The 27,387-nt window shown below is 44.5% G+C and overlaps 1 protein-coding gene across 1 annotated transcript in view; it reads right to left on the bottom strand.

Annotated features, from left to right (window-relative positions):
* Positions 1-27,387, bottom strand: part of TGS1 (trimethylguanosine synthase 1) — a 1,067,587-nt gene that overhangs the window by 380,660 nt on the left and 659,540 nt on the right. Inside the window, exon 10 of the mRNA XM_069621061.1 lies at positions 13,910-14,053. Coding sequence (XP_069477162.1) covers positions 13,910-14,053 — 144 coding nt within the window. The remainder of the gene's footprint in view (positions 1-13,909; positions 14,054-27,387) is intronic.

Below are 27,387 nucleotides of genomic sequence, written 5' to 3'. Positions count from 1 at the left end.
TTTTGGGAAAGAGTAGTCAGTGGAACGTGAAGAAATATAACCGGAAGCATTCTGGTAGGAGACAGAAATAGGGACTCTGGGAGATGTAATTTCTGGGTGTAACGGGATGGTCAGATTTGGGTAAGGGAGATGCGATGTGAGGGGGCAAGGGAGATGAGGTATAGTCCACAAAAGCCTCAGGAATTTAGTCTTCCTCATATTCTTCTTCGGTATAATACCGTGTCTCCCCTTGGATATTTCCCAGAGTACAACTCCGTGCCTCCCCATCTAGGTGGTCCTTTCTCGCTCGTCTGCCTCTAGGGTTGGGGTTTGAGAGCATCGGTCCTTCCCAGCCCCCCTGAATAAGGTATTCTCGAAGTTGTCTCATGAGAATACCTCTCACAATACCCAAATCCCCGGCCCATCTGAGTACCCTCTTTCCTTGCTGGTATCCTATTTATTGGAATTGAAGGAGTAGAATGCCTTGGCCTCCCACCCCGTGGTCCTCCCAACCAGAGACTCTTCTAAACCATTCCAGAACGGGCCAAATAAAGTGGGAGCCAGCACACACCTCTGTCCGACAGCCATAACTACAGAAAATTGCCCCAATCAGTTCTCCATTGAAGCTGTGTCTGCCTCTTGAAATATTATCATTGTGAAGCATCTGGAATATCTAAACAGATCCTTCCCTTAGGCCTTCCGTTCTCATGGACTCCCAGAACAACCCTCCATAGTACAAGAGAAAGCTAAAAATTAATAAAAGCAGAATGGAGTGTTTGTAAGGGGGATGGATGCTGAAACCCTAAAATGTTATGTAATGTATGAGAATTCAATTCTGTTATTTTGAACTTCTCAACTCCATGCAACATTTTTCAATTGTGAGCATCGCTGGGTTGAAGTGTTTGGTGTATGCATGCTCTGCTATTAAGTGGTGATTCAGCTGTCCTAGAGGTAAATGAAAAGGCATGCATGCAGCTCAAATGTGTCAGACTGAAATGGGTATAAGGCATCCACACTATCAGATCTTTCTTGCACCAGTTCCACCTTTACATGAATGTTGATGCCATCTTTGCATGGGCATGACTGGTAAGCTGGTGTTGGGACTTAATACACCATAACATACTCATTGTGCTGAATACAATAGTTATCAAGCAGTACATGCCTTCTTACACATGGTCTCATATCATGTTTGTCAGTATTCTAGTTTAGATGTGTACAGTCTTACGTTTTGGCCTTGTAGTAACCGGATTGCTAGGGGTTACACCATTCTGTTGTACAGTTGTACAATGCTTACAGGTACTAGGGTAACCCAGACGCGGAACCCTTGTACACTGTTCTTTACAGAGGCACAGCTCCACCTCACTGACCAGGCCCAACCAGGCCGAAACCCGTGTATGGAGTTGTTGTTGGTACTCTTGTTCAGAAGAGAATTGCCTGGTATTTCAGTGCTGGACTGCCCTTGGGCAGGACAAATACTGATATGTAGTGGACATTTCTCTTCAGTGAAAGGGATGGTGAGCTAAAGAATCTGGTTGATACTCTAACTCGGGATATAGGCTGGTAGAGATATACTCCCAGAACTCCCGTTGTATGTACAATGCTTACAGCCTGGGTAATTGGGGCATTAAGGTGTGTTGTAACAGTGATGATGCCTTGCTGGAGGGTAGAGAGCTCCAAATCATTTTATGGCCCATTGTAGCAACCACTGTAGGCTGCAGGATTCATACCTCAGCTGCCGATTTAAAATGTTAAAAAGAATTGAATCAAAGGGCAGAGGCCAACAGCTTAATCTATAATTGTAGGGTTCGAAATTGAGGAGAGCTGGGAGCTATTTAGCTCCTGCTTATAGACTAGAAGAGCCTGGTTAGCTTAAAACCAGCAGTTACCAGGAGCTACTTCTGGCTTGCCAGGCCAACTGATGCAAAACAAACACAAGTACGTGAATTTAACTCTGCATTTGGGACAATCTATAAATAAACATTAGGTTGCATCTATATGACCTTTAAAGCATAAGGTGTCATACATTGCATTTTATGTGGAAGTTAGATTTGCGTAACACTTTGCACTAGCTCCTTGTTCCTCAGTGGTAGCTCCTGGTGACTAGTTACTGTTGGATACTGTAAGGAACTCATGGTGGCAACAGTAAAGACAGACACAAGTGATCACAATTCAAGGGTGTTTAATAAACTGTTAATGCAGGGTGGAAAAATGCCTAAACTAAACCAAAATCTAAGATGGGAGCAAGCGTCAACCATCAAATTAAAATAAGTCAGTCCTTGTGACATTGTGTCAAAATAAAGGGCCTATACTAAGACAAAGCTATTGCCAATTCCTTAGAGTAAATACAAAAGAGTGTGGGATAGGTTTCAAGAAAAGAAAGAAGTGTTCACAAAATAATATGTCAGGATGCGGTAGCTTGGGTCTCCCTTGTCCATGTTTTGAGCACAGAGTAAGGCGGGATCTTGGAGCACAGTACACTATCGAGCTTTCCCAGCAGGAGATGACAGTTCCATTCTTAGCTTATCATCAGGAGCCTCGATGGCCCAGTCTCTTTTACTTAAAAGTCTCTTGCCTTCGAGGGTAAGAAAATAACAAACCAACAAGTACTTTTCATACGATATTTGGGTGATAGTACCTCACCCCTGGGTCCCCCTCTTCCTGGCAATGACCCTTCTCGATTCTCAGACTCCCTCCACCGGATTCACTATGGCTATTGATTAGGGTGCTTATGGTTCACCCCTGGCTCTCCCTCTACTGGGATTAGATCCCAAAACAATTCTTCCCAATATTAGGGCCTTCGGCGGTTGCTTCTCATGGTTCCGAGGGCCTGATAGGTTTTAAAAAGAACACCAAAGTAAAGTTCCTTTCGGGTTGAGCTTGAGGTGATTATTACACCTCTGGGTCCCCCTCTTCCGGGCGCAGAGCCCTCTTAAGTAAAGTCCAACAACTTTATCCAAAACAGTTCTTTTCTCAATGAGCTTTGGGTGGTGATTTTCCACCCCTGGACCTCCCTTGGTCGGCATCGGACCCAAATGCAAAGCTTCTTGCTAGCACAAATCTTCACCAACAATTCCTCATGGGTCTTTTAGACTTCGCCCCTTTTCATTAGCATCCCTCGTCCGGGTTCACTCTTGCTAATCTTCAAAAAACATAGTTCATGTGCAATTTCAACATGCAGGATTCACTTCCCTTAGCTGTCAATACAGTTCTTAGGTCAAAGGCTTTCGAATAACGGGAATTTTGCTGGACCTCCTGTATGACCACTTTGACCTATCTTGGCGGCTCTCCTACAGCCTTCTGGTATCTGTATTTTTATTCAACATGGGATTGACCAGAGTCTCTCGAGTTAGCACCCACGTGGTGCCGGTTCCCTCTGCAGCTGGCTTTCCCTTTTCCTATTTACATTTCTTTGAACTTTCTTCCAATGGCCACTTTGCGACTTTCATTCAACACAGTTTGGTACTTATCGGCTTTCCCTTCGACTCACCAGCTGTGATGAACCGCTTGGCTTTCCTTGTATCTATAGTCAAGGCTGGTACCACGGTAGCAGGATTTTCCCTTGCTCCAGAGTAGGCACACACTGTGTCTCATCGGCATCTACTGCAACACACTTGGGCTATTGACCTTGGTCTTACGATTCCTTCTGCAAAGGTTTCACGGGTCTGCGTCAAAAAGGGCAAGGCCATGTCTCTCCTTGTTAGCCTCTCGATATTCGCCACCTTTCTCTTCCTCGTGAACTGCTGGCCTGCATAGCTGTCTCATTGTGCGGTCTGCCCGGTTCGTACTGTGCTCTCTTGCTCCACCTTTTATTCCTGTGGGGGAAAGGAAGGGCCGTCAGGTGTGTGTGATTTAAGTCAATTGCCTGACTTTGCCCGACACTTGTGTCGGGATATACCAGGTAAACAGTTTGACTACAAGTCGGTTATCTTTCATAAGGTAAAACAGTGTTTTTGGGAATTATAGTCTGTGTTCTAGGGCGTTGGGTGATTTCGGAAGGGTGGGTTTTCAAGGGTTTTCGAAATGAATAGGAGTGTTTGTGGGAACTGTAACTGTTGGTCACTTTTGACTGGGAGTTCGGAAAGTGACAATCAGAGGGACAGGATTGGTAGGGTTTGCGGAGCAAAAATAACCAAGGGGGATTGTGGGTACTGTAGTATTTTACCTGAGCAGGTTGGGAGTGTGGGAAATAAGAGGGACGGGAGGAAGAATGATTGGGTATTCGCATAGGGAACAGAAAAAACAGGGTTCTGAGAAAGATGGGTTCTGAATGCAACAGTGTGTGTAATGGATTCAACAGAAGGGAAGGGGATGGTGGATTCTCGAAAAGGACATTTAAAGGATGGAAGGGAGGTCGAGTTGATACAGCCCATGAAAGCCTCTGGGACCTCATCTTCCTCTGCGCTTTCATGTCACCTGGGGCATTCCCGCGAGCACAACCCCAGGCTCCCCTACCCAGGTGATCTTCCCTTGCTCACCCACCGCCAGAGTTGGGATCTGACAGTGCCAGCACTCCCCTGGCCACCTGAAAAAGGGTTTCCCGAAGTTTACTTGGGAGAATTCCCTCCGGTTTCTTACAATACCCAGGAGCTGCTTGTAGCTCCTGCTCATCCAATCTTAATTTCAGGCCCTGTAATCATCACAGGACACTTCAGCTTGCATGTTCTTTGAACTGGGTCCATTCTTTATGGGACCAACACAAATTCACGCCTATAAATGTAAAATGCAATGAACATCTGTAAAAGTGAAAACTATCAGACTAGCCAGAACATGTTCAGTTGTGCAATTAAAACATTGTCACTGATATCCTCAAGTACTCACCAACTCTAAAAGTTGGTGGATGGGTGTTCATTAAATGTTTAATAAAATTCCACTAAGTGCTGTCCGTCTCCTCTTTCCTAGGTTTCCCTCCACCTAGCCCAGACTTCCCTAATCCCCAGGATGGTCACTAGAGTTTGGTAACCCTTACTGTCTAAGAGCTGACTGGTTAGTGGTGGGAGCCGAAAGGTAACCACCTTGAAGAGGAGTAGACAGAAACTGACTCCCCCACCCCCTCCTCTGGTGATGGACAGGTGATTAAGTCATTCAGGGCTAGTTCCCTGCTCCTTTGTCCACATTATACAAGTAAGAAGAATTATTCATGGAGCAAGCCATACTGCCCTAATTTCAGGAAGGTACATTAGGAAATAGGCACAATCTAAATTGACGATGACAAGAATATGTGACACTGCACACATTAATTTAGGAAAACACAAACAAAGAAATGCGTACAACATGAACAACAAAGACAATAACTCCCTGACATAGAAATGCTATAGCAAAAGGTAGCCATATTTCCCCACATGGACATCATAGCATGCATTACAAATGAATGCAGGCCTTAAGCTTCATGAAAATTCAAATGGATGAAAACACAGAAATATAGGGCTGTGTAGAGCTCAGACAAATAGCAACTCAAGCCAAGATTATTGGGAACCGGGGGAGGCCTGGGCAAATTCCAGGTGCAGTGATTTAGCAGTACTAAATGGTAGGAAAATACACTTTTCTCTGTACTATGGCAGGAAGGGAGTTTTAGACTAAAAGTTGGCAGTAAGTAAGGAACAGATAAAAGATAAACGGAACCAAAAGGGACACAACTGCAAATTTCATGTCCTTGGCAGGCTGACACAGGCTCATGTTATCTCTGAACTGCTTTTATCCAGTTTTTAATGTTGCAAAGCATGCCCAGTAATTCATTGAGAAGGGGAAAAACATGTTTTGTGCTGAGCAGCATAGGATGAGGTCATTGCAAGAAGAAATAATGACATATTTCAGGAAGCATTTATGTCCAATGAAAAAAGTTAATGCTCTTTGCTCATAGAAACCTGACCAATTATATTGTAAAATTCATATTAGAACACAATTGATGTGTGAATTTTATTTTTGTCCATAAATATATGTTGGTTGTAAGAGAATGTTGAGAATTTCTTTGGTCAGCCTATGTTACAGCTGATTAAACAGAGCTCCCAGCTGGCCGTGGGGAAGGTAAGTAATGTTTAAAAAAAAAGAAAAAATTATTATTAATGTGTCACAGTTTATAAATAAACCTTTCACATAATTACATAATATCTCTATACAAAATACTAAAAAATAAAACACAAGGATATTTTACATAATCATGCAACCTGATAATCAAATCAAATTATATAAAACATATGATACATACTAAAATGAAATGAAATAAAATACAATTCATTAGATTGTGAAACACACCTGGTGCCCATTACACATTCAATTCCCTCCATCCCTTATTGTATTCCAATTTGAATATCATCAAAAAAATAATTCAGTCATGTCAAATTGAAATATCCAATAGCCTCTCAATCACTAGCCAGACATTATACATTGCTATTAAGTACTTCAAGTGAGTAGAGTTCAAACTATGCCACCAGAATATTTCATCCTTTATGTGATCTATATTGGGCACATACTTCCCGTAACATTTTTTATAGAGGTTAGTCATCTTCGAACAACAAGTCAATACATGTTTCCTAGACTCGATAAAGTCTTTGTTCTCGCATAATCTACACCAGCGCTCAGAACATATTAGTTAGTTTACAATTCCAGTGTTTTCCCTCACTGGGAGATGATTTATCCTAACCAATAGGATACATCGCCCGAGTCTAGCACAGATTTAAGTATTGTTGGGGTTTTTTCTATGTATACAACATGTATTTCACAAAATGATATTTTTTTAATTGTTCCAGGTGAGCATAGTTTTCTATCCAGTCACCCAGATCTATTTTCCTTGACAAAGCTGATTTAACTGTAGGTTAGAACTCACAATATCGCTTACTCCAACTCAAAGTGTTGAATAAAATTTCAATATTGGTTTATAAGGCTGACTTCTTCGGTTCCTTACATAGTTCTTGCCACAAGGAAACTAGGAGTTGGTTTGAAGAAGTACTATACAACTTAAAAAAAAGCTCTGCCCTTCTCTTAAGGACCATTGATTTCAAAGATTGCAGCCCCAGCTCGGATGATAGCCATTGGGATACAAGAGGGGAGGCCCAACATTTTTTCCCCAAATTTACCGTCCACTACCTGTAGCCACTTAAGATCAATCTTTTGAAGAGCTTCAAGACCATATATCATCATGTTGGTAAACCTCTGTTGGAACAATAATCGTGCCACCCATGGGCTAAAAGTTAAAGCGATAAACCAGTGCCGTAATTTGGGCAGCTCTAATTTTCTTCGTCTGGATGCATAAAGAATAGTCATCAGTGGTCTCAAACTCAATACCCAGATATCTATAATGGGGAGTATACAGTATAACTAATTCTTGCACTTCAAGGCGTACACGGGCAATTTATTTACTGCTGAAAAACCATTACTTGGGTTTTTTCCAAGTTGATAATAAGATCGTTCCTCTTTATATATAACCATAGGGCTTCAGCTGATCGTCGTAGGCCACTAAATGTGTGGTCTAGAATGACCAGATCGTCAGCGTATGCAAGTACTGGGCATCTTTCGGCGCCTATTCGAGGAGGACAGTTATACACCACTAATATTGCCTCGGGGAGATCATAAACAAAAAGATTGTATCGAGTGGGTGCTGTGACACAACCCTGCTTGACCCCACAATTCTGTACCACTTGGGCAGTCACATTGCCTTGTGAATCGAGCTTCAGGCAAACCGTGTTGTTTTCGTGTAGCAGTCTAAGATAGTAAAGAAGACCTAGCGGGCAACCAAGTTTATCTAATTTAGCCCAAAGCAATTCTCTGCGTACATGGTCAAATGCTGCTTTAAAATCAACAAATAAGGCATAAACAGGGGGGGTTCCCCTTTTTCCTTGCATGTGTACGCAAGGTATCCAGAATGACCAGGTTATAAGTGTTAGAGTAACCCCGCCTGAAACCACTCTGGAAGCGATTAAGGAGCCCACTCATATCTATCCATCTCTGTAGTTCATTTAGTAAAAAGCTGGCAAAAATGTTACAGATACAATCCAGCATTGATAGTAAGCTATAGTTTGCCGGGTCAAGCCTGTCCCCCTTCTTGTGTATAGGGATAAATATGGCCTTCTACCATGAATTTGGGATTCTTCCTTCACAGAGGACTTTATCAAACAAAATCTTAAGGAGTTCTGCCCAAAACAACGGGTTGTTTTTCAGTGTAACATTAGCCAGTCCATTCGGCCCGGGTGCACGAGATGATTTTAATTCTTTTATTTTGTGACTAAGTTGGTCCACCGTAATCGGAAAAGGGGGAGCAGGGGGATCAGGCATCAATGGACAGCTGCCATTCTCTCCTTCAGGGATATTCCGCTTCTGCAGGAATCTTTCCCATATTTGAGCTCCAATCGGATTTATCATTGGGGTTAGTCTGCTTCCCCTAGCATCCACCAGGATTGCCCATATATTGCGGGTGTTCTTAGTACATAATACTCGCACTGTGACCTGCCATTGCTTAAGTTTACTTAAGTATCTTTTTTGCTTAATCCACGCTCTGCATTTCTTCTTGAGTGACCTACTCCTATTATGAAAGGAGACTAAGGTTGGGCATATATTCTTTGCTTTTCGAATTGTGATTCTCAACTCTCTTTTAGCATCCCTAATTTCCATATCAAACTGTTCAGTCTTCGTTTGGTCAGCCCAGGCTATCCCCACATTGGCCGTAGCGTGTTTAATAGAAAATGCGGATATCCAATTTTCAATGTTCTCAATAGTCATTTCCTGAAGGGTGTTTGTATCCGGATGATACAACTCCGCTATGGCCCGGGCAGCTTTCGCAATATTTTTCTCTGACCAACTAATTCGAGTGGCCGCATAATTTACCCTCATATTCCCCAGTGATTTTGAAGTATGCTTAGAATTATACAGGGATACTGTCAATTAGAGTAAAGCGTGGTCACTCCAAATATTATCCATTATTTTGAAATCTTTGACATATGCAGCCAGTTCCGAAGTGACAAAGGTATAATCCAGAGTGCTCGTAAATATACCATTTCCCCAAGTTTCTTTACCAGGATTATCACCCTTTCGATCTTCCATTTATCATTTCCATATCCCAGTGTTTGAAGAAACTCAACCATTGCAGACCCACAGGATCCATTCTCTTATGCCGCATGTTGTTCTTGGGAATTAATAAAGAGTTACTTGATGAACATTTCCGTCCCAGAATGTGGCAATTGAAATCCCCCATGATGACCATACAGTTATTTCCCTGCTTGAGGGACCAACTAATCATAATCTCATGGAGGGATTCTTGCATTATTTCACTTTGAGCAGCACCCGGGTGTTTGGGGGTGGGGGGCTGGGTGGAATAGAGAGATTAATAAGTTATTTTCTTTGCGCTCAGCAACTCGCAATTCAAATTCCACAGCAACAAGAAATTTGTCCAACTAAGTCTCAATTTGACAAGATTTCACACTATGGATAATTCCCACCATCAGCCCTCCATAGGGTCTCCCCCGAAGTCCCTTATTAGCAAAGGATTGATATAAGGTAAACCCATTCAATACCACTTTAGAGGTCAACCACGTTTCCTGCAAACAGAAGTATGGATGCTTAGTAACTGTAGACAATGAGCCTGCTGGGGAGAAAAGATGGTTAAAACCCCTACAGTTCCAAGACATAATTGAAAAGTTTTATTCATTATTACAGGCCGCTGGGAGGGCCTCCACCAGCCACTTCAAGACATTCTTAAGGACCTCTGAGGGGATTTCTCTTTGGGTATCACAGGTGCTATAGGCTTAATCTTAGGTTCCACAATCATCTTCCTTGGGCACATGTAGTCTTCCTTTTCTGGATATGCATCAAGTTGAACATCCACCTCGGCAGAATTGTCTCCGTGTTCTCATCAATTGTATAGTAGAAACGTGGTTGGCTCTAGGTTTGGAAGCAACCTGTGCTGAGCTCTATTGTTCCTTTTGCGTACTGATAGGATTCATATGTCGCAAGATCACAGGAGCTGTAGGGGTTTAGCCAACACCCCAATTGTTGAGTAGGAAGGGAGAGTGTTCTCCTGGCTATCTTGGAGCCACTACGGACCAGACATACGGACCAGCATTCAGGGCCCAACAGGAGCCACTGTCTCTACAGGACAGCAACCCACCAATACACACCAGGACCCCACAGGGGGCAACAGATTGCACACAATAACCTTGATAAAGACCCACGGGTCGAAACATGTTTCGGCTGACAACCAGGGGACATAATTGCCCCAGATGTACTAGATGCATACCAACTGAATGTAGAACAACCCATCACTTGCACAAATAAAAGCGAAAACTGTATCGCAATAACCAGTGTGTTAGATTTATTCTTGGAACCACTCAAGCAAGATAGCCAGAACACTACTCTCCCTTCCTATTCAATTGTATAGTAGATTGAAATTTACAATGGATGGTGGAAACATTGGTATTCACACAACTGAGCGGTTCTATAAATTCAAAATCCTCTGATCTTAACACTCGCAGTTACAGGATTGAGTACAATCTGGTAAGAAATTCAGTCCTTGTAAGCCAGTCGGATTCACCTTTTTGGTAGACGTTCTTTATGATGCATGTGTTCTTATTACTGCCTGCCCCTCCTGGGGCCGCCTCCCTTATAGTTAGATTGACCTTTTCTATTGTGTGTAAGGACTGATTTCTACTACATGGAGTATAGGAGGTCTTAGCCAGTTCCTCTTCCATGTAGGATACTGAAAGTCCAGTTGAATTTCTTTCCTCCACTGCAGCTTCCTTGACCTTATCCGTAATCAACCAACTAGTCAAGCAGTCCTCCTTAGCAAGCTTTCGCTTCCTTGCTTGCGCCACTTTTTTCTTCTTCTAACCAGGCTCAATAGTCACAGATGGCTGCAATGCTTGAGCACCCTGTCGCTTCCACATGCTAGCCCTTCTTGCCAATCTCTGCTGTTTGCGGGAGAAGAATATCTCCGATTGCCTGGACACATTAATTTCTTGGATAGCATTCTACTTAGCCTCTGCCGCTACCAAACCCACAGCTATGGACAGATTATTCTCAGCCTCATCCGTCAAATTGCAATCCGCATTACTTACGTGAGCCATATTGATGGTATTCTCAAGAATGTGCCCACATATTTTTGATAAAATCTTCAGTGCAAATTGCAATGATGCTACTGATGCTTGTAACTCTTTTAATACTACCGGTGTAGTAAAGGAGTCACTAGTTGGATCCTTTGAGTTCTGGTCCGCAAATGCCTCCAAATTAGGTGAAGCAGAAAGTCTTGCTACTTCATTCTGAGGTTGCATCAAGTCAGGAGACAGGGGATTCGATACTTGGCCTTCCACAGCCCTTGGTACCGCAGGAGTCAATTGTCTTTGAATTGAAAGACTCATCTCAAGAAGAGAATTATTGTCAATATCTCCATCATTGGTCTTGTTCTGCGAGTTATTATCAGAGTCGGTATTTGGTATCACGGATTGCAGTGGTGTCAGATTTTCATCAACAGTTGGATTAGGCTGAAAATATGAGATAATAGCGCCATCCGTTGTAGAGACCGTTTTTTTAGTTTTACCTTTGCTCCGCTTGTTGCCTGCTCCCACAGGTTGCACTTTCTCTTTCATTCTACGTAAATTATATCTTACTCCTGAGGAAATGGTGCTCGGATTGTCTCCACAAGTTCCCTTTAATGGGTGCAACTATAGTATAGTTATAATCTCAACCAGATGTATCAAATTTGCTTTAACTGTTTGTGGATATAGATGCTCGGGGCAAGATAATTATTAGATGGATCTTCCTCAAACTGCAAATAAGCATGAAATAAGGCAGTGTCAAGGGGATCAAAGGACACTGTCCCACAGTCTCCCCAACAACTCGGCAGGCTTGTGTACTAGTACCTCACTCTTGAGGTTCACTTCCCAATATCAATTTACCAGGCAGGAATACAAAAATAAAATAGTAAGTGGGCCGTGGACCACAGCCACTGGTCCCCTGCCAATTGAAACAGTGACCAGTCCAAAGCTTAAATATCAGGACCTAGTCAATATCACTGAACACTTTCCAGGCACTCACCCCGTGAGGACCCAACAGCAAACCAATGCATGCAGCATTACCCACTGCTTTGTTTGTAGCTTTGCTCATGGGCCGTGGGTCGCCGTAAAACCACTGCCCCCCTGCAGACTCACCTCTGTCTCAATAGTCAATGCAGTGCTGCAGGCACACTACGCACCCAGTAAATGTGTCCCCAAGATCGTCAAATTAAGACCCACACAGCTTGTGGCCTGTCAGCAGCCGCCTTTCCCCGTCCAAAACACTGCAGCAGTCCGCGGTTCATGAATTCCCGTTAAGCCGGCCGTTAGAGTAAAGGACCCTATGCGCTCATTGAGAGACGTCACAGTGCGCGTATCAAGCCGCACCTCCACCCGTAGCAAGTCTCACCGCCTCTGATACTACAATCCGCCAAGTGACTTAACTCTTTCTTGCTCAGTGGGTGTCTTTATTCAGAGATGGCTGCATGGGGGTAAGTGAGAAATGACCCTCCATCCCAATACAACCTTATCTCTCTTGCCTGCTCTGGAAGCTTCTAGGTGTATACTAACCTAGTGCCCCACAAAAGGAATTATCTTAAGAGGTGGTACCTTCCAATAATCCTGCTCTCACTCAGTCTTCACCTCTCAAACTCGGCTACTCATCGCCGCAATGCTCTTTGCTTTCTTTCCATTACTCCTACTCTCATCCCTTCTCTTCCCCCACTCTCCTCCTTCTCTATCTCCCTTTTCCTCTCTGTCCCTCCAATAGTCCTCCATCCCTTTCTCTCTCTCTACACCACTCTCTACTGCTCTACACTCTCCTCCCACTAGTCTGTATTACAATTGCTCTCCACTACTCTCTCTCCCCCACCGTCCTCCTACACTACTCTCTACTCTTCTTTTATACTACACCCCAACCCTCCTTCAGTCACTGTCCTTTCACTATCTCATTCACTAACTTGCTCCCCCTAGTCTTGCACTTAACATCACTCTTTTCACTCACCATACATACACTTACACACCCAACTACCACTTTCTCTCACTAACCAATAACTCAGCTTGCACACGTTCTCTCACTAACCAATAACTCAGCTTGCACACGTTCTCTCCTACACGCTCTGCTCCAACGTCATTCTTCCACCTGGTTTCTCGGTCCGCTTTCTCCTCCTTTGACCTCACCCATACAACCCTTGTCCTTCTTGCCCACTTTCTATACACCCCCTCCCTCCTTCTATTTGTCCTGCACATCTGCTGGTTCCCCGGGAGAATCTCTGCCTTGCTTTTCCCAGGTGCCAAGTTAGAAAGAGGAGAAACGAAAAGGCAGCACTGAAGACCCACCACCTTTTCGAGAACGTGTGTGCAGGCAATCTGCAATGGCAGCCTACTACAAAGTCAATTTCAGAGTTCATATTCTTTAAAGAAGCAATGTCGGGATTGCTGGTCTGTACTGCACAACATTCCACTGGTTTTCTGGTCGCCGCTGCATCACTTGATAGTGAGTAAAACGATCGTGTCTCCGCTCCCAAGGAATCTTCAGTGGTCCTGAGGGACAAGAGAGAAAACACTCGCCAGCATGTAGCACAAAAGGTACAGAGCAAACGCAAGTGGTACTTTATAATTTCAACCACGCACATGTATCATGGACAGACTGGGTAGCCCTGGTGCAGAGCTGGCCCAGGCAAATCCTGGATGGGGCTTCCGCCACATGGAAAGGGATCCCCATTTCCCCTTGACAGGTTCAGGTCCCAGACAATATTGCAACATTATGTCAGCAGCATTACTAAACACATTTACCACACAGAGGGAAAACTTCAAACACGTTATGAAAAACAGCACTATTGCAAAAAGAGAGAATGCCTTTACCATCCAATTTGGTCACCTCGAGCTCCTAACGGACCACAGAACCCATCTAACAAACAATGTGGCATAGGAAGAGAATTGAGACTCAGAAACATTACCTCTTTTTCCTGCTAGTGCAAACTGAATGGCATTTCCGCCAACCCCACAGAAAGCATCAACGATGAGTTCACAAGCCACGGACTGAGCCACTCTGCTGGCAATGTGCTCAGCTATTTTCTCTGGTGTCACTGAGAACCAGCCCTCTGAGAAGAAAGAAAACATACTTGGTTCATCCACAGAAAAATCCCAAACTAGAATCAAAATCACATACCCTTGAATGTTACAAATATGCTAAAAGTTGCAATTAGTGAGCTAACGAGTGAAAAGGTTAGATATAGTGGTGGTTGTAATTGGATGGATGGGTTAAAGCTGTGGATGTTTGGGCAGGTGGATTGAATGGATGGGTATGTGAGTGTGTTGACTGGATTGGTGGATGAATGCGTGAACAAGTGAGTAGAAGGGTGTGAGAAACCAAAGGGTGTCTCACTTGCGAGTCCATGGAGATCCCTCTCTCAGGTTGCCAGGGAATGGGCATCACCTTTGGATCCAGACCCTGGGGGTGAGGAAACCGATGGCGAGACGCGGTATCCCCCCCCCTTTCACGTGCCCATACCCCATTCTATTTTATAGGATTCTCCAACTTCCCCTCCCTTTCTATACAAACACTGTGCAGAGCAAGAGGGTGACAGATTAAAGAGGCTAACACTTACATGTCTCATTAGACATGCCCCAGTAATCGGGTCAGGCGAAGTCAGGCACTTGACCTCAATCACATACATCTGACACCCATTAGCCCCCCCCCACACGGATAAAAGGTGGAACATAGAGAGACATCCTGAGCAAGGTGAATGAAGCATGGGAAGGAGCAGATCTCTCGGGGCGAAGGAAAACCCTCTGGATCAGGACGACCAATCAGGGGACCAGAGTGAAGGGTAGGGCAACCCTGAAGTTCCCTGCCGGAGGTCGTTGCCTCCTGGAAACTGTGAAGGAGATGCGGAGAAGGCAAAATCCCAGACAAGAAGAAGACTGCATTGTGTTTCAAGGATGCCAGCAACCCTCCTGAGTGAACAACAGAGTTGGGGAGGCGAGGCCAAGCCTGTGCTATCAACTTTGACCCGTGAATCAAAGCTGCAAAGACACAAGAAAGGAATGCACACAACCGGTGAGTTAGAGAAAGACATGAAAGGCCAGCTTGTGTCAAGGAAAGATTGAAGCCGCAACACACAATTTGAAGGTTGCGTGCATGCTGATGAGATGCAAAAGAAAGCAAACCAGTAATGAACTTTTAAGTTACAGTTAACTGTAAAGCTAGTGATGCAGAGTAGCGGAGTGGTTGGCCAAAAAGGAAATAGCCCATATTCAAAGTCTCTGCGAAAATTTTTGCTTCATTGCTTTGTAACAGGACATCAAACGAACTGTGAAATGTGCAATGACCAAGATTAACCAAGACGAAAGGAGAAGGTAAAAAGTGATTGCTTGAAGAGGAAGATTTCTTTGAACTTTTCCGATTGTGGTATGGAAATGCTAGAACCAAGAGACATTGGGGCAAATGACATCAAGAGAGCAGAATTGAAAGTCAAAGTGATTCTGCAAAGGTCTATGGTAAAAGCCTCGCACATTCGAAAGTCTTCGACATCAGTGAACGGTCCAAGCCTGACTGAGGGAGTTCTGAAACATGACCCTTAAATAATGTGAATTTGTATTTGTATTTATTGTTTGATATAGCGCCTTAATCCAAGGCACTTTACAGTTAACAACAAAAATACTTTAAACATGGAACAGTAGAAGCAATAACAGTAGACATGAGTCAAATCAGAAAATCAGCATGTAGAACAATTTGCATTTGAGAAAGAAGAGGAGAGGAGGGGGTGGGGAAGAAAGGAAGAGGGAGAGAGAGTAGTGAGTAAAATGAGTAGTAGGAAGAAGGGAGATTTTAGAAGAGAAGAGGAAAGAAAGAAGAGAGAGAAGGGTATTAGAAGGAGGGAGAGAAGGGTCAGAGCGGGAAGGGTATCAGGAAGGGGAATGAAGGAGTGATTTCAATGAGGAGCGGAGGGAAGAATAGGTAGGGGAGGAACGGATAGAAAAAGGTAGGGAGTTCCAGGGAACACCTGCAAGTGTTGCGATTACAAAGTCTGAGCCCGGCTGAGGGAGACCTACCTGAACTATTGATGCCTTAAGAAGTCCGAGTCCGGCTGAGGGAGACCTACGTGAACATTTGTTGAAATGTTAAAGAAACTTTGGGAAAGCTGGAATAAGTGACTAAAATGGAAGGCCAAGAGGGCCACGACACGTTTTGAACTGCCTTTTTTCATAACCTGAGCCAGAGTGTGTCATCCTGTTTACAGGGGCCGCCTTACTCTGTGCTGTCCAACGTGGGGAGGTGAACTGACTCAGCCAACTTGATACTTTATGTTATAACACTGACTTTCCTTTGCATACACATTTCCCTGTACATACTTTTTGTACAAGAGATAGGGCAGGCATTAGGTTTTGTTAGTATGGGCTATTTTGATTTGACATAGACTTACTAGGACTGTGTTTTCTTTAATATTTGATGATAGAGACTACTCCCATCATAGCTATAGGGCAACGTAAGAGTTTTTCCAAACCCAAAGAATCTAATAAAGGTTTTCAAACTTGTAACTTTTGTGTGAGTGTCATACTTGTGATACCATGCCTCCCTTACAAGTGCAAGTGTGTGTGTGAGTGAGTGTGTGTGTGTGTGTGAGAGTGTGTGTGTGTATACACTAGATAAAGCAATCATATCACTGATGATTATTTTTGCGTATTGTGACGGCATTGGATCTACGTGATTAATGAGCGGCACGAAATTTGTGATTCTCAAAATGTTGAATTTGAAAATCACGCTACGCAGTGAACACATAGATCACTTTCTCCTGTATCCCTGTACCTCTACTCCCCTTACTTACCTTTTCAGAGGAACACTTCTGTGTGTGTGTCGCCGACTCTTCTCTAACCCCGCAGCGTCAGCTCCCTCCCACTAATGTGCATCAGAGCTGGCGCTGCAGGGTCCTTTTCTTCTTTTGGTTTTTTACTTAATCGTCCCCCCACTTTCAATGTCATAGAAGCAACATTATGTGCTTCGGTTTTTGTTCTCATGCCGAATGCGCATTAAATACGCATTCAGCTTTTTTTAGATGACATTTTCAGGCAAAAGGCATCATGAAGCAAGACACAGACACAAGATTCCGAATTAAACAAATTATCTTTATTTAACTTATATGTCAGGAAGGATGAAGGTCTAACTTGCCATAAGCGAAGGTGGGATTTCCCTACCTAAAGAAACTAAGAACAGTCCTGAGTCAAAGAGTTCAACTTAAAAGTCTGTCTGTGTTCAAAACCTATACTTGCCCTCATGACTAAAGGTAAACCATGTGTAGGGATGTCAGCAAGAAAATAAATATTGTTCCAAACCATGTTCTAAGCTTCATCTAGCTCTTGGCTTACTTTCAGCTCCCCTTTTCAGGTTCACAACAGTTCCACACATCTCTCCAGGTTCCCTTCCCCAAGTTCAAGACAGTTCCACAAAGTCTTGGAGTTCCCTTCCACAAGTTCAAGAAAGAAAGTTCAAAGCTCAAACAAAACAATTCTCAAAGGATTGGGATCCTCACCAGCCCTCCTACCAAGGGTAGTTTCTCTGGTACACCAATACAATATTTACATTCTTGATTTCTTCTTTCATTTGCTTTCCATGCCGGGCCCTCTGTCTAGGCGCAGTGACACCTTTCTAGGCTGTTGTGCTTTAATATCGCTCACATGTAGGGGTTCCCTCCATCTAGGCGCAGTTGAAAGACCACACGGTACACCCATCACTGGTCACGCAACCGATACCCCTTTTCATCAGCTTTTGCAACAATTGCCCGCTGCTTTCTCTTAACAGTAAGAAAGTACTTTTTGTACCAGAAGCTTGTTCACCCGTCACTTGGTTATGCTGTTCAAATTAGTCTCCCTTTTCACACCCTTCATGTGAATCTATTTGCTTTGCCAATACTTGTATTTCATTCTGCTTGCTTTGTGGTATTTGCTATCTGCACCACGTTGCTGCTGTTCAAAAAATTCTCTTTGTTTGCTTGATCTCTGTGTGGCATTCAGTAGTGCTTATTCAATCAAAATTTCATATTGCTTCAATTCTGTATGGTATTCCATAATGCTTTCAGTTTGTTTGGCTTCAAAATAAAGCTTTTGGAGCTCAAACACATCAACTCAAGGTTCCCTCTAGCACTTTTGCTTCATTCGATTTCGGGTCTCTCAAGGCACATCAACAGTCTTTCTGCAAGTTCTCTTCATGTATTAGGCTCTTAACGTAGAGCTCTGCGCCTTCTGGACCACCCGTTTCCCCACTGGTGTCTGGCAGGCTCACCAGTTTTTTCAGCATGCCTGTATCGGTAAACGACCCTCCTCTTAATATGACTTCTGCTGCTTGTTCACTCGAGAAACCCAGCTGCCTCTCCCGACTTGGTCCACAGCTTTGCGCATACTTTCCAGCCTTCTCTCTGCGGGAGGAATAGCTTTCTCTGGGCAGGTGAGTGGCCCGATCTTTTGAAGCAGGTGCTTCGCTTCCGCTCCTCTCATGGCCCCTTCTGCTCTGGCCTGCCATCTTGCCACCTGCTCCTTCTCGCCGTTCTGCTTCGTCGAGTGTCACGGCATTCCAGTTGCACACCGGTACCCTTCACAGAGCTCGTCACAGCTCCTGCTTCCCACCAGCAGGTTTCTCAGTCTCTGGTTTCTACTGCTCTCGTTCTTGTTGAACTGCTGCTTGCCCTTTTATAATCATGAGGATTGTTAAGTGCCCTCAGGTGTGGGTCATTTAATTCAATTGTCTGACCATAGTTAACGGGACATGCCTAATCTTCACAATACTCTGGAGTCCTCTTCCTCGTCGCAGTACTAGAGTGGTGAAATTCCCTACCAGTGTTCATCACTCTTAGTTGCCTCTTCATCGTCCCAGTACTGTTGCGTTTTAAAGAATGGAAAATGTGGGGAAATGAGTGATAATAGCCTATTGTTCAGAAGGGAAAAGGGGTGATCATGTCTCGCCTGTGGCTATTCTTCCCCCAATCGCACTGAGACCTTGATGCCCTATATAAGAAATTCATAATCATAATAATAATATTCCCCAAGGACCCTCAACCCAGGAGATCCAACTCTTGCTTCTCCGCCCCCCAGTGTCAAGATCCAAAAGCAAAGGCCTTTCCCTGGCCAGATGAAAAGAGTATCCAAGGGGAGTAGGTAAGAGGATACCTTCAGGTTTCTCGCAGTATGGAAAATGTCCAGTGTCAGAATGGTGAAACTAATATGTCCAGGCACCAAAATGATAGTGTCCCACAATCATGTCGGATATTTGCTGCTTTTTTGCCACAAATGTTTTGAGAAGTACTTGGGGGAACATGTACACTGCAATATGTAGCAGGCTGTGCTTTTGAATGCACATTGGGACAAAATCATTGGTCAAATGAACAGATGTACTGTTTTCTACCTTATCAACTATGCTATCCACTTGGGCTGGCCTTTTGAGCATTGTCCTATTGTCCTATGGGCTTGCACAAGCCTTAAGCAATGGAAGTGCACTGTCTTGAACCTTCAAAATGTGTATGGTGTCTAGAGCATGCTTCGTTTGTCGAATGAACTGTGGATTTGCTTTTTTTTCCACAAGGCTTGTCCACCGAAGCAGAGTTCATTGTGATTTGCAGAAGACTTGTAACTTGAGGGTGGGGAAGTTCTATTCAATACACACACACACAGACACGCATTTAAATTTTAAAGCACAATTAGTCAAAAGCACATCATCATGAGTTAACATTACCCATGCTGCACAATTCTGAAAGCAAACATTATCTAGTGGCCAGGGCTGTGCTGTACAAATTGACCAGGCTCATAATATACAGTTGAGGGTAGAGTGACTAGAGTATTTTATTTAAAAAATGTTTTTTTTAAGCGTGCCACCCAGTGTCTATAGTGGGGATTTTAACCGATGGCAAACTTTCAACTCTACTCCAATTTCACCGATTTCTCTGTCCCAGGGCTCGGTACGTGCAATTACCCATGAATCTCTTGGCTTTGGATGTCTCGTCCGTGTTCCCTTAGTGTAGGCCTACCTTAGCCTTAGGATCTTTAAGTCTTAGAGATGGTTCAAGTGTTTTTATTGTTCTCTTTGGGGGCCTGGAGCAGTCTCTCGCTTTCTCGTCTTATAACCTTCCTCCCTCACCCAGGCATCCTTAATCCCCAGTTAGTTCTCCTTCTGCTACTATTATTAACTTTCTCTTTCACTGTTCTACTCCCACCTCCACACTGCTGCCCCCTCCCCTCCAACTCACTGCTCCTCCCTCCAAACCACTGCTCATGCACCCTCCTTTTGCTCAGTAACAATTGTTTCACAATCATTCCTTACACTACCTTGTTGATTCACTTACTACACAGCCACGCACACTCACATTGCAGAACTACTTTCACTGAATTGATCAAAACCTCACCTGCACCATAAATCCACTCTACTGCTCCTTCCTTCCTCCTGCTGGTCTTTTGGATGTCCTTTACCTCCAACCAAACCAAAAAATGTAAATAAAAGAAACCCTACCTGCTTCCTGTTCCCTGCTTGTATCCCTCTTTCACTGCCAGGATTGGCTAACTCTCACCTTACCAATCTGGTTCTTTCCCCTCCACCTGGGGTTTGTATGTGTAACGAGAAGTCCTCAGTAGGGGGCAATGCACCACATAACTTCTCAGTGTGGACTTGCAGGGTATTGAATCTGGTGGTACGGGAAGGCCTATGTTCATGTTCCAGGACCCAGTTCCGTAGGGACTTTGCTGCATTGGGAAGCAGGTTCTCGGCCTCCCCGTTTATAGCGGGTCTGGAGGCTTGTGGAATCTTGATTCATTTTCTCTCCCTTTGCGGATGATCATTGTCGTAGTGGACAGGTTATTCAGGCCTCTTCTCTGCATTCTGATCCATTTGCTTGAACACTGATTTTCTGAAGCATGTAAGAGAAGATTGGCGAGCAACTGTTTGAGGCAAGTGTGAAGAGTCACAGAAGAAACTCTACTCCGATACCCAAACCAAGGAAATTCATGAGGTTTCCCTCAACAACCCCCAAGTCTAGTTCTGAAATAGCCTATGGCGACATGTATTTTTGCAAACTGAGTCCATTAACAAAGAATACAAGTACTGAGACGAGGAAGCCCCATGCAGATGAACAAAGAGCAATAAAGTTGAAACAACATTTTGGTCCCTTTTCCATGGCTGATAATCAGGCCAGCAATAAAAGAGAAGGACTCCTAAATGGTGTTAGTTGCTGGAGTTGTAAATGGAGCAGGTGAAAAAGGTAGTGACAGTAGTTTTGGAGACTAGACAATGAAGAAGCAGTTTGGAGCAAGTGCAAGATTCCAATTTGAAACACGGAAAAACGGTAAGGAAAAGGCACCCAGAGGAATTTCTGAGCAAACCGCTGTCTTTTCAGTGTGGAAGCTATCCACAACATCAGGAGGACAGCGTTTATACACAGGGCATGTGGAAGTCCCGCCGGCTCCCGACTGGACGATATTCAGACCGAGGCTGCGTTTGCCCATGAACCGGGACAGCCTGGTCAACGACGCAAAGCACTGGAAAAAGGGGAGCCTTCACCCCCTAATGTAACCTAGATGCTCTTCCTTTGCTGCGTCATCACCATAGGAGCCCAGAGGAGGATGAGCGCTTCCTTGGCTGGTGTCGGCAACGCTGCAGAAAGCGAGAAGGTTCATCCTGGGAAATCTGCTGGGAACCGATGGATAATAATAACCTGGATGCGTGTGGCAGTTACAGCAAGTAAGGTACTCTCAGCGCAGTGAGCAAGCGTTATTAGGTGGAAAGGCAGCGTTGCCCAAAGAGAAAACAAAGATACGGCCTGCACAGGGAGAGCACCTTGGGAATTGGGGAAGAGCATTAACAAGGGGGTAAGAAGGGACTAAGAGAAAGGACAAAAGGGGTGGAAAATACCACTAAGAAATAAACTGTGGCAGTGATACTCCTACTCTTCCTCGTCCCTGTAATTCTGGGAAAACGGCACCACAGGGAAAAGTTAATAAAAGGAATATTGTATAAGTAGTTTCTTGCTACTAACTTTGTAATAGGAAAGACAAGGGGACGTGGATTGTCACCCCCCCCTAGCATTACCGGACTCTGTTTAGGGGAAGAAAGCCACTTCCTCTACCAGGACCAAAGCCAACAAGTAAGCAAAGATTACTTTGAGTTGGTGGACATTCATCTTGGAACTTTGTACACGAGAATTGAGGAAGGCTGCATAAGAGCAGCTAAAAGATACTTTTTCCCTTATAGTCGATTTTGTAGCATTTACAGTGTGAGGGTCAGAATTTCTTTTTTTAGGGCTAAGGAGCCATTTTTCCAAACCCCGTTAAGATTTAATTAAAACTAATTGTGACACAACCAACATTGTCTGTCTCCTCACTCTAACCCCTCACATATGCCATGCGAAAGTAGTGGTCTGCACAGAAACATTTTGGCGCAAAGAGGAGGACAGGAATTGGGGCCTTCTCAACTGCCTTTGGAACTGATTCTAGAATCCTCCCAGAGTAACTGAGTGTGCCATGCAGTGTGAGCTGTGTGCGGTCAGTGTGAGAAGTGTACTCTGAGTACAACAGTGTGGGCATAGTTTCAACAATCAGCAGGAGCATAGCGTGAGCAGCGTAAATCGAATGCAGTGAAATAAAGGCAAATTGATTGCAGTGAGGGGTAGTTGTTACTGCAGTGTGAATAGTGCAGTGCGAGCATTGCAACGCAAGACCAAATTGAAACAGAAATGTGAGTAGAATGAGTAATAAAAATGTCGATGCAATGTGCGTGTGCAGAGTGAGACTGGCAGATTGAATAGAGTGAGCAGTTAGTATATGTCCAGACTTAGCAGGTACTGAGCACAGTATTTTAAGCAGTTTTGGACAGTGCAGTAGGAGTTGAGAAGTATAAGCAGGGCAGTGACAATATTAAGTGTGAGCGCAGTATGATCAATGGAGTGAGTAGTTTGTGTAGGCTGGGTAATAGGATCTGTGCAGAGTAAACACTGCATTTTGAGCCAGGTCGTGCGATTGTAGTCTAACCCGCTTTTGAATGCAATGTTGTGAGCATTGCAGTGGAAATGTAGTTAAAATAGCTCGATATATACCACTTGGTTAAGGGCCACATTTAAGTTAAACATAATAAATAACGGGGAGATGTCATGAAGTGCCTTGCCTTGCCTTGCTTTAGGGGTTGAGGATGGGTGACTAGTGGGCCAGGTACCACCACCCACTATGTGTTGCAGGGTCTGGGGCAGTGTGAGGAAGTTCCCCTGGTTGGGGCAGTGTGGGGAAGATCCCTTGGTTGGGGCAGTGTGGGGGAAGCTCCCTTGGTCTACCCCACTGTGAGAAACATGACTATTCTCCCACCTACTCCCTCTGGATCTTCCATTCAGGTGGACAGGGAAGCGCTATCGCTTTTGGATCCCGACCCTGGGGGTGGACAAGCAAGGGAGGATCACCCGAGTGGAGGGTCACGAGGAACTGGGAGGATGATTCCCAAGGGCGAGACATGATATTCCCCCATTCCCAATAATACCCCTACCCACTCGCCCTCAGCCTTCATGGGGTATTTTTCAATCTCCCCATCCCCATTTCCAACAAATACTGAGATGAGGAGGAGTAAGCAACTAAGAGCAGTGAAGATTACCCATAGAAACAACATGGGGAAAGTAAGGGAAGCCTACTATTGAAAGAACTGAAGTTGTCCCACTAATAGAGTCAGGTAGGGTCAGGCATTTAATAATAACCATTCACACCTGACGCCACTTGACTGTTTTTTCAATTATAAAAGGTGTGGTTTTTCACAAGGAGGAGAGCGAGCTTGGGATGCGGTCCGAAATAGAGAAGCCAAGGAGCAGAGCGCAGTAGGAGTTGAAGCCTGGAGGAGAACGGCATGTCGAGGCGCTGGCCCGGTGTTTGTGAGGGGCTGCAGCATGGCTAGGCAGCTGGGCCTCTAAGGAGCCGGACAAAGGCACCCTGTTTCCTTCTGGTGGAGTTCCGTAAAATGCTTGTTCCCTTGGGACGTGTGCCGGTCCCATGTGCGTCTGAGGGGCAGGTTGTGAGACCCTGACCTCAACCCCATGTATCCAGAGGGACCGCTTGTCAACGCAACGCTGGCCAGTGAGAGAGAGAGAAACTCGGGAGTGTGCGATTGACTGACAGAAAGACAGCTTTAAAAGCCGCACGGAGCAGAAAGTGTAGGAGAGAGAGAGGGAGAAGAGAAGAGAGCATGTGTGTATATAAAAACTGTAAATAAAAGGAAAGGTACATCCTGACAAAAATGAATTTGTATTGCTTGGGGAAGGGAACCCTGAGAAGTTTCAAAAGGAACTGTTATATTTCTTTTGTGGTGTTTGGAACTTGGGCAAGTTGAAGCTTGGGGAAGGGAAACCCAAGGAACAAAATACCCTGAAAGTATTTGAGAATATTGCAAGGGCTCTGTGGAGAAGGTCTTGTGAACAGCCCTTTTTGATTGAACTCATTTTTGTGACATCAACCAAACTACACCTGGTGAGACGACCACCTGAGACCAACCTTGGGTTTTCCTATTTTTTGTTTAACCACTGTTTTCCCTTTTAAAGACTTCCCATCACATTTTTGTAAAGAGTGAGGGCAAGTATCGGTTAAGACACAGACTTTTATTTTGGACCATCAGACATCATCAGTTAAGGGAACCATCCCTTTAAAGTTAGGGCCAGTTAGGCAGTACACCAACCCAGGAACCTTAGTAAATAAAGGTTTTGAAACTAAAACCTTTGAGTCTGTCTCTCTTGATACCATTTCCTGTCTCACACCACCCTCTCCCACGAACCTGGAAGGGATTTATCACAAGTGCCTTACCATTCGCATGGTCCCTTCAAAGGAACCACTAATGAGGAGCGATCCTGAAGAGATGGCAGCTTTTGCATACACAGCTACTCTTGTGCAGATACAGAAATCTTATCCAGAACCACAGGGGGAAGGAGTGGGACCCAAACTAAGAGACAACTCGAGCAGTTAACCAATTTTCACCAGGTCTGTTCGGCTAAGGGAGTCCACACCAAGGGCGATCCCAGTGTGTGGCAAGCAGAAAGGAACACCTGTGGGGAGTGATTAATCAACCCCAAGTTCCAAATCAAAATTTCAAGATGTCCCAAAGGATGGGCCCATCAACCATTCTCCATAGCAGTTGCGTAAGGATTCACACCTGAGTTCTCTTTAGTCAGAGAGAAGTTTGTATGTCAAGTTCAAGACCCTAAAAAAGTGTAGGCCGTTGGCACAAGCTGTTCCGAGAGAGCAAGGAGCATACTGGAGGCGAGGAGAATATTTTGTAGGAGGATGGAGGAGAGGTGGTGACTGTGAGAAGAAGGAGTTTGTGGCCTGGAGGAGAGAAGAGGTTGATTTGGAGGTTGCAAAGTGAGCAACCCAGGAGACTGGGAGAAGCGCAACATAGGAGCCTGGGACGAGAGAGACCCTGATGGGAGTGCAGAAGATTGAGAGCCAAAGGATAAGGAGGTGAAAAACCAGGACGACAGGTGTGAATGATCCACAGTAGAGGATTAACGCAAGAAGAAGTGGTGGGAGGGTTGCTAGAGGTGAAGACAGAACAGAGATATGACAGGAATAGGATAGTGGGGAAGGAAAAAAAGAGTGAAGCAGAAAGAAAGCCTGATAAGGCAGACACAGAGAGGAAATGTGCCCCATAGAAGCCCTGCATCTGGTGCACGGGTGGAGACGGGAGGAGGTACAAGAATGTGGCAAAGCAAGCAGGAGGCACTAGGTAGAATGAAAAGAGTAGTGAAAATAAGGAATGTGAGAAAGAGGAATCACTAGGAATGAGAGCACTACAGAGGCTCAAGCAAGACATCCAAAGGTGGAGGACTGGGGGTTAGTAAGGCAACCCCTGAACCAGAGTTAGCAGTGCCATCCTTCGAGACACAGGCTAACCCACCAGAAACCAGGCAAACATCTCAGGGAATACTGTTGGTTACTCTGCCTCCTTCCAGGGGCTGCCAATATTTGGACTACGAGACCTTCGAACACGACCTTACAGACCTAGTAAAGAGTAAGAGGACAACACCTACTAGGCTTGGGGAAAGTAGTGCTGAGGTCACTTAAAATAGCAGAGCGTTACAGATTTTGAAACAGTTGATCACAAAAACAGACTATTGATTTGCATGTTAACCAGTATACTTTTATAACCTTTCCAAAAAAAAAAAACCTTTACGCTGCCACTTCTGTGTATGTGCTTCATTGATCACTACTTGCCTTTGCAACCGGGAGACGGTATGTAAAATAACATATTGCCCATATGTGACTAAATGACTTTTAATGATGAATAGAAGTGAAACCACTAACTCGGCCCTCACACTTCTACAAACCAACAGTAATCCCAATCATATAAAGGTAAAACAGATGCAGTTAAGAGATGTACCCCGCCTTTGGCTTTTGTGTTAACATGGGCCAAGGGAACGCTACACTCTCAAGAGGGGTGTAACTGTGATTCATTAGCAACCCAAACAGCAATGTATCACAGTCCAAAATAAATGCAAAGTCCATTAAAGGTCCAATACAAATATAGAAACACACCATTTGTAATGACTAAATAGAAAAACACTGTGCAAAACTCACCCCTGTGAAATAACCAGAGAATGTGCAAAGAAATAGAGAGATGCAGCATGCTGGGTAGAAAATAGGGGTGAGAGGAAATCGAACATCCATAAATGTTCTTTAAAAAGGATATGTCTTTGGATGAAAAAGGTACACAAGTGACCTAACCAGTCTCTAGGACCCAAAATTGACCGGGAAGCAGTTATGGGTCAATAGTTCCTGCCCGGTGGAATCAGGTTTCAAGTTGTTGTGTGAATGGATCGAATACAGTTTGGTTACGGCGAATCATGTTGGAACAAGCGGCAAACTGGCATTGAGTCAGTTCGAATGCGGTTGCGCAGAGCGGACATAGGGCAGCATTTGAGTGATGCGCTCAGAGTGCTCAGCAGGATCGTTTCGGGGACCAGGCGATTCGAGTTATCTAGTGACCGCTGGGTGGGGTCGATGGATGAGGCGTGCCACTTTAGTGGTTCGAGTTGAAGTTCAGTGATGGTTCGAAGCAGTGATCCAGATGTTCCGGTGTGCTGTTTGAGTCGGTTCCGGTGAGGATCAGTTGATTAGAGCCAGGGGTGTACTGATTTTATTTCAAGGTTCTCTCATATCAAAAGGGGTATGCTTGCTGAAAATGTGTAATATGGGGCCACTTTGAAAAAAATGTCTAGGGCCTCTTTTGGTTCCCGGTCAACCACCGATAAGATCCGAGCAGGTGATGGGCTCCACGAAGACACAGTGCAGCGTTAAGCTGGTTCAAAGTTGTAAGCATGTACATTTAAAGGTTTGGTTCAGTGCCAAAAGTTCAAAGGCAGTTCAATCGATGACGCTAAAAAACAGGGATTTTGGCAGTCTTGGCTCTCAGGACGCGGTAAACTCTATTCTGGGGTCT

The sequence above is a fragment of the Ambystoma mexicanum genome, chromosome 5q (genome assembly GCF_040938575.1).
Source record: "Ambystoma mexicanum isolate Mex_15411 chromosome 5q, UKY_AmexF1_1, whole genome shotgun sequence".
NCBI classification, from domain to species: Eukaryota; Metazoa; Chordata; class Amphibia; order Caudata; family Ambystomatidae; genus Ambystoma; species Ambystoma mexicanum.
Note: the sequence above shows the minus strand (reverse complement) of the source record. Positions and strands in the feature narration are given on the sequence as shown.